The 19,100-nt window shown below is 40.8% G+C and overlaps 1 protein-coding gene across 4 annotated transcripts in view; it reads right to left on the bottom strand.

Annotated features, from left to right (window-relative positions):
• clstn1 (calsyntenin 1) overlaps positions 1 to 16,912 on the bottom strand; it is a 30,784-nt gene extending 13,872 nt beyond the window's left edge. For 2 of the 4 annotated variants that reach the window (XM_020617389.1, XM_020617402.1), the window contains exons 1-3: positions 16,622 to 16,912; positions 3,318 to 3,440; positions 1,139 to 1,168 (exon numbers count right to left, since the gene is read on the bottom strand). In XM_020617389.1, coding sequence (XP_020473045.1) covers positions 1,139 to 1,168; positions 3,318 to 3,440; positions 16,622 to 16,703 — 235 coding nt within the window. In that variant the 5' untranslated portion in view covers positions 16,704 to 16,912. The remainder of the gene's footprint in view (positions 1 to 1,138; positions 1,169 to 3,317; positions 3,441 to 16,621) is intronic. The other 2 variants (XM_020617410.1, XM_020617395.1) reach the window with 2 other exon arrangements.
• Between the last annotated feature and the right edge of the window lie 2,188 nt (positions 16,913 to 19,100).

The following is a 19,100-nucleotide window of genomic DNA, read 5'->3' as shown; positions in this document are numbered from 1 at the left end:
CACTAAGCACAGAGAGAACCGTATTTGAAGAACAGTTATTTCTGTAATGAATGAAATTACAACCTATCTTATGAGAGAAAAAAATTACATAAATAAAATAAAAGCAAAATTAAAATTTCTTATAGTAGAGAGCATTGTGATAAGGTGATCCAGCACCAATTCAGCCATCAAAATCCTAAAAACCCAGTGAAAAATGTCTAAAAAAAACCCTTTAATATTTATTTTTATAATTAAAATAAGTCTTCCTGTGTAATTTTGCCTCACTCAAAAACTACAGCAAAATTATTTCAAATCAAATCATAAAATAATAGAAAACAAACCAGTACAATAAGAGTATTCAAACAAAAAGTACTGGATGAGAACTGGGGTTAGAAATATCAGCTTGCTTGACATCCACATCAAATGACAACTGCAGCCATGCTAATGGTAGACAATAGTGGTGGAGAATTAACTCAAGAGATCCACTGAGGCAAAGATGCAAAACAGAAACTTTGCAGCAGAGAGAGTTTGCATTAGTTAACAATCTCAGCAGCTTTCATTTAAAAGAGTTAAATATCAGAAAAGAACACAGGAGTCACTGCATTTGCATAGATCTGATCAGTCACAGACAGGCACTACGGACATCGTTGGCGCCTTTAGGACGTTTCACATTTGCAAGATGTTTATCTTCTTTAGACACCAATTCTAGGGTCAATTTCTGATCCAACTGCAATGAACATTTAGAGGTCACAAAATCACCTCATGTGCCATTTAGTGACTAAACATGTCAAAGATTAGCTTAGTCCTCCACATCCTTTAACTGAAAGGACTGAATTGGCAGCAAAGTGACTGAAAACTCCTATTTTTTTAAGCAGCGCTCTGTTGCCTGGTGACAGCTGAAAAACTGTTAGGGTCTGCAAACTGCAATGGATGTCTCATGCACAGATATTTCTAAGTACAGTCAGCCCCACATCACACTTTTCATCCAGCTGTTGGAATTCAGGGTGAGAACAACATAAAGTTGAGAAAACCAAATGCGGGAGATTAACAGAGCATGACGGGAGTTTCTGTGTAAAGGTGCGGATGCTGTTTCTGCGTTAGTGGGTTAATAATAACAACAACAACTAAGCACAAGGCAGAAGAAAGAGCCCAAGATCACCTTCTTCAGAGAGGGTCACCTCAAAACTCTCTACAAGGAAGGGAGAAGAAACAATAAATCCAGATCAGTTAAGAGAAGTTCAGAGAAAACACAGAGGACAGGGAGGAAACAAACTCTGGCCATATGCTTACAAAACCACCTTCAGAAGTGCTTATATTCAGTTTCTCCTAAGAAGTCAAAGAAAAGTTGAAAGAAAGGACGAATTAAAACATTTATCAAAAGCTGTTTAACGGCTCAGCAAATCCTCTTAGAAGAAACAACCAATGACAAAATGACAGAACACCCAGGTACAACAAACTGACTTTTTTATGTCAGCAAATCTGGGGCGATTCTGCCGTCTGTCTGTCGAAAACTCTGTCCTTCTCAGAATTTCACACCGAGTGTATGGTTGATTCATTCACTGATTCATCATACTTTAATGTAGAAAACAAATCTTGGGAGCACATGATGGAAGCCATTTTCTGCTTGGAACAATTAGAAATGGATTTCACATTAGGGGCTGCTATTTGAGGGATTTGTGGGCTTCCGTATTCAACACAGACCAAATGACCGGCTCACACCAGAGCTCTTCACTGGTCACGCAGGTCTCTGGGCTCAGACTGGATCAGCCATCACAATGATTGTTATGTACTGATGCTGCAGTCTTGACATGCAGTGATCATTTACCCACTGGTACTAAATAAATACAGTGATTTGCAGAAATGAGGGTGTTTTGTTCTGTCACCTTGTCTGTTATTCCTCTATGAGTCAAAAAGCCCAGATCTGCTGGCTAAATCCATCCTGCTTCTTTTAGAGCACAGCCATCCATGAACACTGAGCTCAGTTTGCAAAGGCCATTTTAACTCCAATCACTTTGAGTGAATTCACCACACAGATATGCACAAACGCACACACACAAAATTGCACCCAAACCCAGCCTGACAGTACATCACTACTACACACAAAGTCGTGCGCTTGCTCCTCATTCATGCTAAACTTATTCTCACTGATCTGACTTAGGAGCCTGTGATTGAGCTGGTGGGTGCCCTATGGGTCAGCTTTACAGTGAACCCTGTTCGTTGGCACAGATGGGCCGACTAGGAGGAGGCTGGGATGGCCTAGCTGGTCAGCCCTGCTGCCACGTGAAGCCAAATCACTCTCTGCCTAAAGTGATCTATAGTTCACAGGGACAGGCAGTCCATTTGCAAAACCCTGCATATCAAAAAGGAGAGGGCGCACCAAGCTGCGTATTCAACTAATTTAATGTGACTGGAGACTAGCATACAGAAATTACAGGCTCCTTGGTAGGATTGTCTACCTTAAAGACTGCCACACCAATCGGTGCTCAATTGCTTTTCACGCAGCTGTGAAGAACACTACATCTGGCATTTCCTCGGACAGGCACGTGGATGTGAAAGCCTCACTTACTAAATCAGGAGAAGTAATCAGGGATAAAAATGGTCATATCAAATAGAGTAGGAGCACTGAGTGTGAAAGGAGTAGCAAACAACAGATCACAGAACACGTGAGATGTAAAATGGTAGGGAATCATTTCCAATGCTGTGGTGCTTTGAATCCCAGCCAGTGTAGATCACGATGTGATTAAACCCCCCCCCAGAGCTAACAATGCCTTGGTGCATAATGCACTCTAATTGTGCCTCTCCACTGGGAGGAAAAATAACTTGAAAGAGTATTTTGATCTGACTATCAAAAGGAGCAGCCAGCTTTACGTCAGCATGACGGGCATGTCATTAAAAAATAATGTGGTGCAGAATGCCAACCAGCCACAACAGACTGCTACCAGAGGAGCATGAAATGTTGAGCTAGGGATCATTTGATTTGTGTAAGTGCACATATAATCTCAAGTATAACCTATACAACAGAAACAGTGTGAACTACAGTATAGATAATAAAACACAGCGAGGAGAGAAGGACCTTCACTTATTAACAATGACATACAATTAGATTTAGGGTTGTACTTAACTGTTCAGCCTGCTCTGTTTCATTTTCAAGCAATATTAGCTTAGTTTACGAATAACCCATTAAACCGACCACATGCTTAAAAGGTCTATGAAGCTCTAATTATAACACGTTACACAATCTATGTTTTCTCTTTCATTTGTGTGAAATGAGAGGTGAGTAACTCCTGGTTAAGTGAAGATGAGGTAGCAAAGGAGCAGCATTAAGCCTCCTCTCTCACCTGCGTAACGTAGAGGAGCATCCTTGTCCAGCGCAATCAGAGGGGGATCCAGAAGCACTTTGTCATCGTTTTCCGTTACAATCCCATGGTACGTTGTCTCGATCCATGGTTTGTGCTTATTGACTGTGAGAAAGAGAAACAGAAACAGTGACCATTATTAAAAAAAAACATCTATACAAATAATTTCTGTCCTGAGACAAGAGAGCTTGCTTTTTTCTCACTAGCACTAATGAACTATTTACATATTTTATTTTTTGTGCTCTTAATAATCAGACTTCTCAAACTGCCAACTTGGCTTTTATCTTTCCTCCCAATGCAACACAAGTAAATGTTTAATGAGGATTTGCTTCTAATATTATTTTTAGAAGCACCACATATATTGAAGAGATCCTAAATGCCTTAAAAGGCATTGTCTCCTACCATGAGCTATGGAGGGTCAAGTATATACAGGGTTTTCAGGTGTCATGTTTAGAGGGATGAAAATCCTTGTACTACACATCATTCTCCATCTTTAATCCACAATGCTCTGACATTTTATATTTCACTTTATATGATAGGAAACCAAATTCTATCAGGATGATTTAAGATAATGCTGCAGTAATGACCGACTAGGACTGTTAGAATGGTGTGTGGAGCAGTAGTTGGGATGTATCTCAGCCGCAGATAGTTGTAGCTGGCAGCTGCAGAAAAAGCTGCAGGGAGTGACATATCTTGGCAGTGTTGATGCAGAGGAGATGTGCCTCTCTTACACACTATGTGCTCACTCCACAGTGAGAGGAGAGGGTGACATATCTGTGCTACAGATCTGCAAAAATGATGCTAATTCTGGCTGACAGTGCACCGTGGAGGACTGATACAATGGGAGAGGTTACCAAACTGTAACACAAACACCAAAGAAGAGTTAAAAACTCTTTGCTGTATTTTGAAGTGATAGATTTAATTGAAACACAATATCACAAAGCTTAGGGCTGCAGACTGCAACCATTACATAATGTTCAAGACCTTTTTACTTTCGTCCTGACTGTTAGATAAGAATATAAAAAATCCAGAACTTGTTAAATTCATCTGTTCTGCTCAGGCATACAACCATTCTGCCCTCAACTAAATGCCAGCATCCTTGTTCAGAAGGGCACTTTCAATGTAAACAGTCTGACAATTCAGTGTGGCCTTGTCATGAACGGCTGCGATCGCCTAAACAATCAATGGCAAGAAATCATAAACCAGAGCGCAATAAGCATGTGGCCTAAATGTGATGTAGGAAGCTGTTCTGGTTACATAATCATCCATCTGGGGTTAAAAATAATCTAATAAATTTAATAATTCCTATAGCATCATAGTTTGCCTGTGGTTATGTAGGAGCATTAAAGCCACAACACTAACTGACGGCTCAAATCTTTGTTAATGTTGGCATTTTCTGAAAAAGTCTGTAACAAATATCAATTCATCCTTTATTTATCAAAGGCACTTATTTTATATATTTATTATGCTATGTTATTTATGCCATATGCTATTTTACAAAGAAAGGCAGCTCAGTTTAATATCAAACCAGACTGTTTATTGTTTTCCTTTTTAGCTCTTTAACACTGACAATAAACAAAAACCTGGTAAAAATAGATGTGAATGGAGCGGCCCAAGATTACCAGCTCCATTACATATTGAAGCCCATGTTTATCCAATTAACTGTGCAACATTATTTCAGTAGACAGCAGATTAATTACCACTGTGTCAAGTGTCTGACTAGGCTGCCACGCAAACATGTTGTTGGCATCTGTGTACTCCTACAAATGTATATGTAACCCACAATTCTGTGTATAAAAATAAAAGTAAGAAATACCTAAAGATTAAACTATTACTCAGTTCTCCTCAGCTGCTCCCAAAAAGCTCTGTAAGTGACACTGTACATCCAGGATAAATGGCTGTTAAACAGTATTTTCTCTGAGTCTTTACAGTTAAACCCTAATTGGAATATGTTTTGCACAGTGAAATGAAATCCTTGGTCGTTAAATGTCGCAGAAAGCCTCAACATTACACATTCATCACCTGACTAATAAGAAGATCCCTGATGCTCAATGAAAGATTCTGTTTTCAGACAATATTAAATGCCATTCTGCCAAATCCAATTTCAGCAAAGCTAATGACTTACATTGTGTGCCATCATCAATGGAAATTAATCACAAGCTAGTTGTTCAGGACTGGTATGATGTAGACACCACAATAAGTGAAAATCACCAACCAAACTCCTTTTTTTTCCAGTGACTAAAGTTTGGCCAGAGGTTAAGTAGACATGCTTTCAAAATCTGTCTCAGTGCACAAAGTAAACATCTCATCTCATTTTCTATACCGCTGAATCCCGAACGGGGTCACGGCGGGGCTGGAGCCAATCCCAGCCGGCATCGGGCGAAAGGCGGGGTACACCCTGGACAGGTCGCCGGTCCATCGCAGGGCCAACACGCAGACGAACAACCACACACACACATTCACCCTACTTTTTGGGGTGTGTCCCACACCAAACCCTGTCTGTGGCTTTTCAGCTGATACAGAGCATATTGAATAGGCAGTGGGCCCAGGCAGTGAGCAAGACCATTTCTGATTGGCTGTTCAGCTTAGCGAATCAGTGCAAGAGAAGAGAATGGTTCATGAAAGCCCCTTGAGCCTGTTGCTGTAATGACCTTGATTTCACCCATTTAGTGCAGTTTGTCCTTGTTTTTTGCCTCTGTGGTTTTCTTTCTTCTTCCACAACCTAAAGACCAAGGGCAGACAACGCCAGTCCAATTTGCAACTTATCACACATATTCTCGATTAGAAGTAGCTCCTCACCCCCCGACCTGTGCGGCCTTGTGCATTAAAACACAGCTGGGAGTTGTGTTTCTGCCAGAATAATGTGAATGCATGGTCACACTCCATCATACTAGCCTGGTTCTGTTATGTATTGATATCACAACAAGAAATATCGTCACGTTTTAATATCGTGAGACTCGTCACACCCCTACCATTAGGTAGGTCTTAAAAAGTGTGACTGCCTGCTGACACAGGTAGTCAATTCTGTGGTAATGTCTGACAGAAGGTGGTAGGAGATGGTTAGTAAATACCACTTGAGAAAAGGCTGATACCCTCACAGATGGCAAACTGTGAGGCAGAAAAACATGACACAGCTAGCCTAAGTTTAACCATGAGGACAAAAGACAAAAACCTGACAGGCCTTTGACAAATTCAAAAGCAGGCTGCACCACTGCATCGTCATTTCAGTCAAAGCCCCTTTCATTCACACCTCCGATGAAACAATCTAAAGCACAATTGTATTTAAAGCATGAAATTCTCACATACATTGCGTGAAATTGCCCACAAGACCCTTTTGACAAGATAGCTTCATCATCCTCCTGCAAGCTTGCAGTGAATGGGAAGAACATTTGTTGTGCTGCGACTTGCTTGAGAGAGAACATTTTACAAAGAGCAACAAAGATGTGATTTGCACAAATGCAGAGATTATTTTTAGAAACTTGGCGATTTACTACATACTATATATACTTTCTATGACATATGATATCTTTTATACTAAAGAGACTCTTTGCATTGTCAGACAGGGATCGATTAGTTTTTTGAGGAGGAGAGGCTTTAGGATTTACGATGGAGTGAGATTAGGACAGGGACTCTGAAATGATGCCGTCTGTGAGGGCACTGCTGCTGCAGCACTGAGGATATTTATCATGGAAAACTGCCATATTCTTATCTGAACTAAAGTGGGAAACCAAGTCATTATAATGCAGTGTATACTCACTATTGGCCCAGATTCTGCCCTGCACTCACATCATAGCAGATAATTCAAGGGGAAGCATCAACTCTATAATGAATAAATCAACATTAAACTGATCAAGAAGCCTCAGACAAACTGAAGACAATGCTACAGAAGCAAGTTTTTGTGTTGTACATCCACTGTAAACTGACAAGGTTTTAATGGTAACCTAGAGGAGTGGTCCTGATACATTTCACCTCTTACTTAATCCAATGTAGAATAGAAAAATAAGGCATAGTCCTAGATCCTGACATGCTGGGCCTGGAGGTCACAACAATGAGGAGAAATGTGGAAAATAAAACTATAGCTATACCATAAATTAAATGGCAGGCAGACAACAATAATTCTGTGAGAACGTCCCTCCACTACCACTGCCAGGGAATACATCTGTATAGTGAATTTACCGGGGAAAAAGAAAAAGCTGAGCCACAGCCATCACAAAATGCCTTTTGATACAAACAATTAGAATAACGGCTCATTCGTTTTATTTAATGAATCTTTTCTCGCTGGACTGGAGAAGGAGAAACGTTAAGTCAAATATGCAAACATCATTGTACACACAGTGGAAACTGGACTACAGTGATCCACCTTCATATTTCCAGCACACAGAAGCCACTGGCCTCAACATAAATATTAGATGGGGAGTTAAGATATAAATACACAGATATAATGGACCGATACTGACCTCTTGATAAATAATGGATATTTACCTAGCAGCATCATCCTCTGTTGAAATAAAAGATTTTCCTCTTAGCACAACTACCAAAAAACAGGAATTTATAAAATATGAAATTATGCAAATGAACCCTACTATATACTGTATCCAATACCAATCAAGTTAATCAAGTTAACAAGAAGCCTTTGAGTAATAATTAAAGTGTCAGAAACCAAAACACATATCAAGCTGTTACTACTATATGTGCACAGATGGCAGGCTGCTGTACCCACTTCCAGCTAGGCAACACAGTACGCATGTATGGTATGGTATTGTATTGTATGGTATGTATGGTATGGTAGGTAGGTATGTGTGGTACACTGTATGCACACGATGCAATCCTGTTACACAGCAAATAAAGCCAATGACATTTAAATCCTGTAATGGGATGTGTCTGTTTCATTCACTTACAAGGTCAAGTGACAATCAAGGCATCAAACAAAGCAACAACGTCCACTGAAAACAAACTGCTGCTTTTACTGTGCACGTCTGAGTGTGGCATGAAACCACGACATCTGGAATCCACTTTTAAGATGTCTAAATGATAAACTCATCAGGATGAGAACATTTTGGAGCTGACACAAGGCTGGTGGAGACACAGGTGGACAAGAGGAGGTGTGACTGGCTTTGCCCAGCTGAGCTGAGCTGAGCAATCTACTGATCAGCTGTGTTCCTCTGCCACCTGCATTGTAAACTCTTTTGAACCAAGGTGAGCTTCTCATTTCAGCTCATCCATCCATCCATTTTCTATACTGCTTATCCCAAATAGGGTTGCGGGGGGCTTGGAGGCAATCCCAGCTCCTACAGGCAATTAAGAGTCTCCAGTCAACCTAAGCGGCATGTCTTTGGACTGTGGGAGGAAGCTGGAGCACCCGGAGAGAACCCATGCAGACACAGGGAGAAGATGCAGGCTCTCATTTTGGCTTAATAATGGTGTAATAAATGAAAAGGTTCTTAAAATGCTGCAAGCTTAGAAATACAGGAACTGTACAATAAGTTCTCAATTTTTCTGTTTTGCGTGTATAGAGGGAACTATGTACTGGTGTGCCCATAAATCTAAGTACACTACTGCAGTTTATGGGCATTCTCAAACGTTGTACTAGTCTGAATGCATGGACCAGATTTTAAACTTGGTTTGGCTTCTTTTCACACAGAGAAAAATTCAAACCAACCAACATGGATCACTACAATTCACGTGAGACCCTTCCCTCCACTCATTGTTTAAATGAGTCTGGGGCAGGAATGAGGACATAAACCAGAGAATGGATCACCTGTATATTTCTGTCACAACCCAACCCAATAAGATTATATTATATAATGTCCAAACCTGACAAAAGCCAGACACAGTTGAGTTTGTAAGGTGTTTTTCTCCCTTTTCATTAAATGAAACAGACAAAAAAATCTGTATTCTTTACTGGTGAATATTCCTATGAAAGAATTTTGCTCTGCAACATGGAGAAATGGAACAATTGGCATTTGCTCATAACTGTGGTAATTATCTGGACAAAACTATGCCAACAGTGGCATAGAGGAGCTGCTTGGCTCAAACTTGGAGAGTACTCAATGTAGCTGGTCCGGATCGAGGTTGATCGCATTCTAACCACAAACAAACCACTCCAGAGCTTGTTTGGAACTGGACTGAGACCACGTCCAGTAAATGGTCTCGGTGTGGTTGCTTTGATCCCACCCCAGTGCGATCACTGTGTTCAGACCTGCCGAAATGTACAGCACCAAGGAGGAAAATGTACCAGAGTTTGATTCAGCCCGATTAAACAAGGCAGATAGATGTGAAAACTCCTTAAGGCTGTATTCAGAGCGAGTTTCAAAGGTGTGAAAAAACACAGCCCTCTCCATTTATCTCTAGTAGGGACTGTGCTCACTGCATCAACATCATTACAACACTACAGGAGGAACAATGTAGCCAATAGCTATATACACTTCAATAAATCAGAGACACTACCCTCATGTTTAAGGTGTAGACTATGCACCGATTTTAGCAAGAAAACAAGCCCTGTTTGATATGAAACCCTTATTAACACTGCAACCTTTGTGCTTGCCTTGCTAATGATTTACCCACAGGACAATAAATAGTTGCATATAGTAACAAATTCATAAGCCTCATCTCTCTTAGCATAGAACTGGAGTTTTTCTGTGGACTTCTCTCAAAAGGAAAAACAACCCATCAACAGCAGCAACAATCAACAATATAATCACAGATTTTTATGACCCAAAAATGGGGAAACATATTGACCATCCACTTGGACACATAGACAAAGCCCCTTTATGGTTGTGTAGCTGTTTTACTGAGGCCTAACCTTTACAGTACAGGCATTAACCGTGATGAAAAACTCCCTGCGAGAACGTCTGGGGCCGCAAAAGGTCATGGTAGTCTAGAGGCTCGATAACTGTACACACTCTCTCTTCCTCCATGCCACTGCTATGATGTCTCTTCTTAATGGAGGGGAAATAAAATCATTCTACCCCCCCCCCCAGTACTTGCTTTCCACATGTATAACCCTCACTACTGCTATGCACTAAACCAAATGCAATGATACAAGACTGTTCACAGGTGACTGGTCACTCTGGGAGGACCAGACAAATCCACCACAGCTGTCCAGATTGGAGCAGCATCACTGCAGCAGATGATCATCTTGTAATTATCAGATCAAGCCTGATAATGCCCGGGGACCTCTGAGGACTTGTTGTTTAATGGCAGTGATGCAGCCAAGTGTCAGGCCTATGACTTGAAACTGTGCTTTCATCGATTTAGCTCATATTTTACATTTAACTGCTGTGGGCCTGCAAGCCTTTATCTTCTTTGATTGCATGTATACATGAAGCTCCACTACATTTCATCAAAAGACAGATCCCGCTGGGAAACACTTAACTCTTCAGTGCAATAAAAATTCAAGTACCGATTTGCACCCATTACCTAGACTGAAATACTTGAAGTATATCTTTGAAGATTCCAGATGACATAGTACATCACTGTCACAACTACTAAACTACCATACTGCAAAAGCCAAACGTTTACTTATTTTAAATTACACACCAAGCAGCTGGTAGATGTAAACCAGGCTTTGTTCTGCTGCAAATGCCTGATTACCCATAATTGTGGATAAATTCAATTTACTAGCAAAACCTGCCAATCACAGGCAACATAAGTGGCAGCATGGTCTACAAGCAGAGTGTGCAAGCTGTCTTAATATTGTCTGAGACTAAATAAAGCCTCTGTTGCCAGGTTGTTATTCACATTTGTCCCATTAACCGCAGCAGTACACTGCAGAAAAGAGGGAGTGTTTGTCTTCAGCCGATAGTCAAACCTTGAGGTGTTTCCAAGGAGACGGCAAAAAAGTTTGTAAATTTTGAACAGCTTAAACTGTAAAAACTAAAATACAGTATAACATGTAGCACTTTTACAAACTGCCTCCGAGTACAGTATGTGAACAGCAGTGTGGGGTGATTTTTAACTGTTCAATAATTCTGTACTTGCCAGAAGCAGGGATTTTGAGGCAGAACAGGTGTACGTTCAGCAACACCTGCAAGGCGCCTTTGTGGCTTTTGAGAAAGACAGAACTATCCAGTAGAAACAAACAGACACTGTAAGCAAAAGAGATACAATGCATGCAAATCGGAGTCAAGCAAGGACTTCAAGGCTGCTGGTAAATATCTGTCTTAATTCCACGGACTGGAATAATCAATGTCAGTTTGCTCACCGTCTAAAACAGTGGGCACACTTCTCTGTTTCTCGTGCCTTATAAGCTCCTAAGCTTGTTGACGCAAGCCACCTCAATCACAGACTGGGGATTGTTCTAGGAACCCTTGAGGACCCTTAAAGGAAGCTCAGACCTCACGAGCCTTTGCTCCCCAAACACCCAAGTCACACAGGAGCGCCTCTCTGTTTCCCTGCCAGGCAACATGTTTGTCTTCTACGCAACTGCAACCGCCCAACAGAATGAACACGCCACGGACGACCGTGGTGCCGTTCTGAAGAGGGGGTTGGTAGCCGCAGAGCCTTGAATGCAACTCAATCACCTCTCTGTGTGAACGGCACAAAAGAGCCAGTGAGAGTGAGACAGCCGCTGCTTTGCGCAGGCACTGGGGTGTAGCTGACCTGCAGCAGGTAATGTTCTCTCTAGTTACCGGTTTCCCATGAAGCCTGAATCTTGTGAACACACCCAAATATGAATAGCTCTGCAGTGCCAGTTTTCCTCCTGGAGGCACTGGGACTCCAGGGAGGAGGCAGGTCAGCCGGATACGCTGCAGATATGGGTTGAATTAAAAACTGTATGCTCTGGTTTTTATGACAGTCTCTCAATAAAATAAATAACATAATGAGATTTGCACCACTGGCTATTACTTTCATAGTTAAAGCATTCAATTTCATTGCTGACATTTAAATGAAGATAATTTTCCTATTACATTTTTGTGGATCTTGGTGGCTTATTGTACTATTATTTTCACAAAAGACTGCTTCTGTAAAATCATATAGCTGACAGAACTTAACTGACCAGACTTGTAACTGATTGACATCATTCTACAATGTAAGGATAAATTCATTCAAAGTATGCACACTTTCTCCTAATGGTTTTTCCTCTCTGAATATTACTTTAGGTTTTACGCTAACCATTCCGATCCTGGCTGAGGGCTCCTGTGAATTTAAACTCCGTGCTTGGTGGCCAACAACTTCCCAGTCATCTGGCTCAACTAATTATTCACAACTGAATGACCCATTATTGACAGTTCACTGACTCTATTCAGTTTGTGAAGGCACCAATGACAGGAAAGTCACCACCGACCCAAATTAAGTCCAGTATTCTCATGGCCTACATTTGCAGCACTAAGTGGCAAAATCGACATGCTTCAACAATTTAGCACTTTCGAAGGATTATCTCATATAGACATTCTTGACGGGCTTGAGTCAAGATCCTTTGAAAAATGACCACCATTGTGACTTTGTCAGGATCTTGACCCTGAAGTTTGGGGCTAGAAACCCTTTGTTCCTCTGAAACTTATGAATAGATGCTGAAAAAACATAAGCGCTAACCTGTGTAGGTCAAGCAAACTGTTACTCAGGGAAATACAGTTTAAACTGTTTGGTAGTAGTTCTTATACACTGCTACTCCACACATGCAGTATTCAAATTTGAATCCCACTTTAATAGCAGTGCAAAGTTCTTTCATTATCTCAGTCCTGGTTATCAGGATATACATCACAGATTTCAATGAAATTGATTTCAGTGAAATTTCATGTAGACTTAGGCAATGACCCAAGGACCAAGGGGTTACGTTGGATAGCACCACTTTTGCAAGGCACTCAGTAACTTGTACCTCCAGTACCTTGAGGCATCGAGTGGTTTTATATTACAGAGGAACCAGTGTGTCACTAGCAATCGCAATTAATGATTATGATTCCAAGTCCTGCCAGATTATTGTCCATACTTTAAGCCATATCCAATAAAATACAATGCGCAAAAGCCTTAGCTTTTTCTCAGATTACTAGCTTTGAGTACTGAATTTTAACTATTCCTTTCACAAATTTTATCCAATCATCCAAAAATGTGATAAATGTTCAGCTGATAAACAACACGCAACACCTCTGAACACCCCTGTGTATCTGAGGTATAACACTACTATGAAAAATGGCCATAACTTAGAACCCATAAGTCTGCTTGCTGTATATTTTCCAAATTTCATCCTTGTACAAACACCTAAACATGCCTGAGCAGAACTGGCTTCAAAAATCATGACTGCCATTGGCCAATTAGAATTTAAACAGCTGATAAAGACCTGACATGTTCAAAACAGAGCTGATTCATGTATTTCCAAATTTCAACACATTTTCACCTTGCTGGTATTTAATGGTGTTATTTCTGAGGAAAGACAAGTCTGTAAACTGATGCTGAATGATGGCATGTACCAGTGTTACTAGAGCTGCATGGGGGAGGTGAACAATGCTGTCATTGTCAGCTGTGGGCATCCACATAGTTTCTTTGCCATAACATAGCAAATTGACAGACTGTTGGTAGCTTGAAGGCTTAAAATGAACTTAACTCAGATTATCTACAGCAAATATGAACATATTTAATTCGCCAGGGTCAACCAGGGCACTACTGGTGGTCATCCTATATTCTGGTTTCTGGGAACCTTTAATCAATAGACCTATTTGGGAAGAGAGAACTTCATATGCCACACAAATGGTTTCAACCAGTATTGGCTTTTGAAACTTTAAGTGAAGCTGCCAGTGGCTGCATACATGTCTGTGAATAAGAATACCTTAAATTAAATTAAATTGATGAACCAAAGAATGAACTGAAGGTTATTTTGAAAATCCATGATCATTTAAATCATTCAAAATACAGTATGTTATAAAGCTACTTTTGCACATAAATAGTGCAAAATATTTCCCTGTAGGTCATTTATAAATAAAATAAACACTATATTTTAATGTAGGTGTAACCAGGAAAGAATCTCAGAGGTATTCCACATGACAGGCAAATAAATTATGTTTCAAAAAGATAAATGACCTGATATATTGCTCTAACTGCAACAGACCTGCAGTTTTCAGTGGATCAATGACAGGCCTCTCTAATGAGGAGGCTAACTTGTAATAAATATGTAATATGTCCCAGCCGTGCGAGGACAGTGCATATGATAACTCAGCACCACACAAAGCAGGGAATCCAATTTGTTCAACTAGAATTACTTAATTCGATGATGAATGAGCCAAGAAACTTCCCAGTAGCCAGCTTTTCCTTTGTCCGACTGTGTGTGCACAGAGGACGTTCATGCATCTCAGTGGTCCTAATGTTTGACTCTAGAACATGGGGACACCCTGCAGCTGCTCATGGTAACAGAAAAAGAAGCAGATGACATAGGTGAGACCTAGAAATGGCAAACACCATATTGAATGAAACGAGAAACTCCAGAAGTGTCTATTAAAAGAACACTTAGACCAAAGATTCAAAATGTGTTGAAGCTTCAACAGGCCTGCTACAGACCATCTGTGTTTGCCCCACATTGGCATTTGCTTGCTGGCACTGTAATGAATCATATAGTTTAATTTTTTTTTAAATAAGATCCTTCTAGGTTTGTTGTAGCCACAGCATCAGTGATAAATGGTTATGTAGGCGAAAATCTGAGGACTACAATATCTCTTGTTTATAAATTCACATGAAAACAAGTTCGGTCGGATTCTGCAGCAATTACATCAAATTGTTAGCAGATATCTGTAAACTAGGAGATTCAGGCATAAGAATGACTTACAGTAAGACCTGCTTTCTCATCTACTGCAACATGTTTGATGATAATAATAATAATAATAATAAAGAGGATCAATAAGCCATGAAAACACCAACTGGACTGCAGGTGCCACACAAACTAATAAAAGATAAGGCCCCAACATGATTATGATTTCACAGGTCTCCTTTTCTGATAAGAGCAGGAAAGCCAGCAGGTGCACTTCACAACCACATGCCTGGCTAAATCATAAAAAGCCACATTCACACACTACCCAGCATGAACTGCTATGGCCGACATCTTTTCCTTTTGATTGATGAAAAAACAAATGAAGTTGCAGCTCTGCAAACCTCCCAGGACTGTGCAGTCTCAGCTGCTTGACATGGCAACAAGAAAAATATGGCTCATGTGCAAACCTTTATGGGTACCTTTATCCCCCACCCCCTGCTCTTTATTTATTTATTTTTTCCATAGAGCATAAAATGTGTGTAACAACACCCACTGGCTTCCAGCGGCGGTGACTGCCCAGGCATGCTAATATGGCCACTGACTAATATGCACCTGCCTGAACACACCCTGAAACTGGAAGCTCACACTGAGGAGTCAGTGGATTGGATTTAACGACAAAACACAGCCTATAAATCCCTGCAAAGAGAGTGTTCATGTGTGAGCAGGGAGCTGCTGTTAGGAGGGAGGTGGACCGCCCTGCAGCAAATAAAGGCAGGTTTCTCCTCGATGTGTGTCCATCGGTGACTCTGCAAATGAAGCTGCACTTTCAGTTCCTATACACACATATATAGCCTGTGGTCATACAGTCCCAGACCTTTTAACTCAAGCACATACATTTTTAAATCCAGCGACAAAACGGGAATGGGAAGAGGATCTGCAATGCGTAGCCAGCCCAGCTCCGTCCTGGTGCGACCACAAGGTTGCCAAACCAAGCGTTAGACCCGCTACCGGAGGAATAAAGCTGCGAGGTGTAATCACACGGATTCTTAAAAAAAGGGGGCTAAATAAACATAATCACTCGAATTAAATTTAAATCAAATACCTTTAAAATCAAGATGAATGTAGGGAGTACCAGACCCAGGCAAGTTAAAAACCAGATTATATAGTGGGTGCAGAATATGTTCAATCATTAAACAGGACTAGAAGAGAACAGCACCCAAAAATAGACTGAATACAGATGACAAACCGGGGTCGTTTCGTGGCCTTGATAGTATCTGAAAGTACTTAAGATATTAGGGCAAATTGTTTGTGGAGATAATAAAGGTTGCTAGAATATGACGCTAATGCGTAATGCTGGGTCTTGTGTGGTTTAAATGTACAAGCTATCGCGGGATGCACTTGCTGCCGCCGGGATACATCCGGAGCTGACTATCCACAAGCAGGTTACTGATCACGCATCCCTCAGGAGCACGCAACCTGTAACGGCGCTGGTTTAACCTTCAGCATCTGGAAACAACCAGAAGGCTCCAGACAAGCGTTTAACTTTCAGCCCCACTAAGAAACACGCACAGGCAGACAAAACACAACGGGATATAAATCCCAGCTTAGTTACCTTTAGCTGCCTCCACCGCACATAATAGTCCGAGGACCAGTCCGACAGCGGATGCAAATTGTTTATTCCCTCGGAACCGCATCCCGACTTCGAGTTCAACCGCGGCGAAGTAAAAAACAACCTTCTTCTTCCCTTGTCAGTCAGGCTGGATGTTTCTCTACCAAGAAAAATAAAATCCAGAAGATGAGTGTCGGTTACCACGGTAGCTCTAAGATGGCCGTCGTCGCCACCGCCGCTCCACTCTCCCCTTCGATCACCGCGTCTCTCGCAGTTTTGCAGCTTGCTGTGTTCAAGGGCTGTCGGAAAGTTTTAAGAACCGCTGCGAGTGCACTGACCCGTACAGAGCTTGTTACACATTCTTGCGTTCCCCGTGACTGGTTTTTTTCTATCTAACCACCGAATCACAATATAAACACACAAGAAGGCGAACGTGGAGATTTATTTCGCTAGAAGCCATGAAGAGTCAGAACTCGTGGTTTCCTATTTAAAACCAACAAAAGAACAACAGAAAAATGACATTATAAGTAAGAGTTCCTTCAGGGGAGCAAGGCTTGATTATCAACTGGGCAAACTGACCTTGGACTTCAGAAATCCAAGGGCCCTGAAAACCCATAGTTTATTGTATGTCAGCTGGTTTGTGCAAGTCTCAATTTTAATTGTTGTGGATATGCACAACTAGGACTCATCATAAAGTGTTTTATGTCAAAATATAGGTTTAAACACATAAAATTTTGCACAGCAAAGGAAAATTGTAGGCCTACCTATTGCCTAAAGACAGGAATGGTGGGTTAATTAAGGCCCAATGACTACTTTTTATCCCAGGGTCCCTTTGCATTGTTAGGTATTTTTAGTCAGATAGATATTGGATAGATATTTTATGTATTAGAAATGTTTAGTGGAGATAGGATGTATAGTTAGACTGTTAAATGCTTAGGCCTGCTTATGAGTTTCTACAGGGTACATCTGGTCAAGGATAACTAGAGAGAAAAGTTGATGACTGTCAGCAGACAGGGTGTTTAATATTATTATTATGACGTGTATAACTGTAGCCTTAGCCATAATATGTTCTTATGTTTAAGTCACAACATGTACTAGAGGTCGTGAGAATGTTTTTAGCTACACACCACTTAATCAACAGACACACACATTCACACGTTGATTAGCTTCATGTTTTGACTACTGCTATGACCAGCTGCAAAGCTGGCAACAGAGACGTCTCGGTTGACGTTTCTGTGTAGTATGGGGCTAGCCCGACCGAGGGGATATAATGTATAGGCCTGGTAGGTTCAGGGCCTTTCATCTTACATCTGCCTGCGTGCAGGTTGGAGGTGCAAGATACCTGAGCGTGTAATGTTAATTTTACCTGTGATCCTTTGAATAAATCAGCACTGTTTTATAGTTACTGGACTGCCTTGTCTCTCAGAGTCAGTGTGGTAAAAAGTACGGGGTACAACAGCATGTTAATCCAGCTATGTTTGGAAGGACAGTGTTGTTTTCTCCAGCCCTAGTTTTCAAATTGTATGTGAAAGAAACATAAATGCCAAAAGCACTTATTACTAATACATCATTTAAACACACTTAATCATCATACACTCTGCATGCTAATACATTTGTTGATTAATAATTTTAAAAAGTAGTTATAAACAATAAAACAAAACTTGCACCCCAATCCCCTGTAAATGTATGGGTTACACAACATGTGAAGTTCTGTAAGCAGGTGACGGCTGAAACATCTGGGAAAATGAAAGTCTGTGTTTTTTGCTTGCACCACTGACACAAAGCCACGGGTAATCTTTTGTTTATCCTTACAAGAATGTTTAGGTGGAACATGCACTTCCCAGAAAACTTTCTCACATCAGGTGCATGAGCCAACAAACTTTTAATTTATTTTATTTTTTAACTAATATCCTTACAAGAACAAAATCTCTGAGACAACCTGGGAAGAAAAGTCTACATAGGGATCCTGGTTTGTTAGGCATTCACATCTGCAAATTATGTATCAATCAACATCCTTTGGTGGACTGTGCAAACACCAGGCACCATTATGGAGGTAAATCCAGAACTTCATCATTACATCCATGACAAACTCTGATAGGTTGTATTTAAATATTTGAGTATGTTTCACTAAACCCAAACCAAAACGTCTGTATTTAAAAGTTAAATTATACAGTCTGATTAAAGTGTTGAAGTCATTCTGGTTTTCTAATGCTTCATTCGGCTGAAAATATGTCTCTTTCTCCTATCCTCTAAAATTAACACCCAAATATAGGTTATCTACTTTTGTTCAGTCTGTTTCTTTCCAGCCCGTCTTTTCAATCACTTCTACAACGTAAGTTTTAAGAAGTCGGAGCTTAAGAGGAGAGCCTGAAGGCAGCATCGGTCCAAAGCTGGGCAGTGACGTCAATACTGTTATTGTGAGGGCATGCAGCTCGTTTAGCACAAACGCCTAAACTAAGACTGAGGGCGGGGGCCAAATATC

The sequence above is a fragment of the Monopterus albus genome, unplaced genomic scaffold (genome assembly GCF_001952655.1).
Source record: "Monopterus albus unplaced genomic scaffold, M_albus_1.0 scaffold6.1, whole genome shotgun sequence".
NCBI lineage: Eukaryota > Metazoa > Chordata > Actinopteri > Synbranchiformes > Synbranchidae > Monopterus > Monopterus albus.
This window is presented reverse-complemented; position numbering and strand designations above follow the sequence as displayed.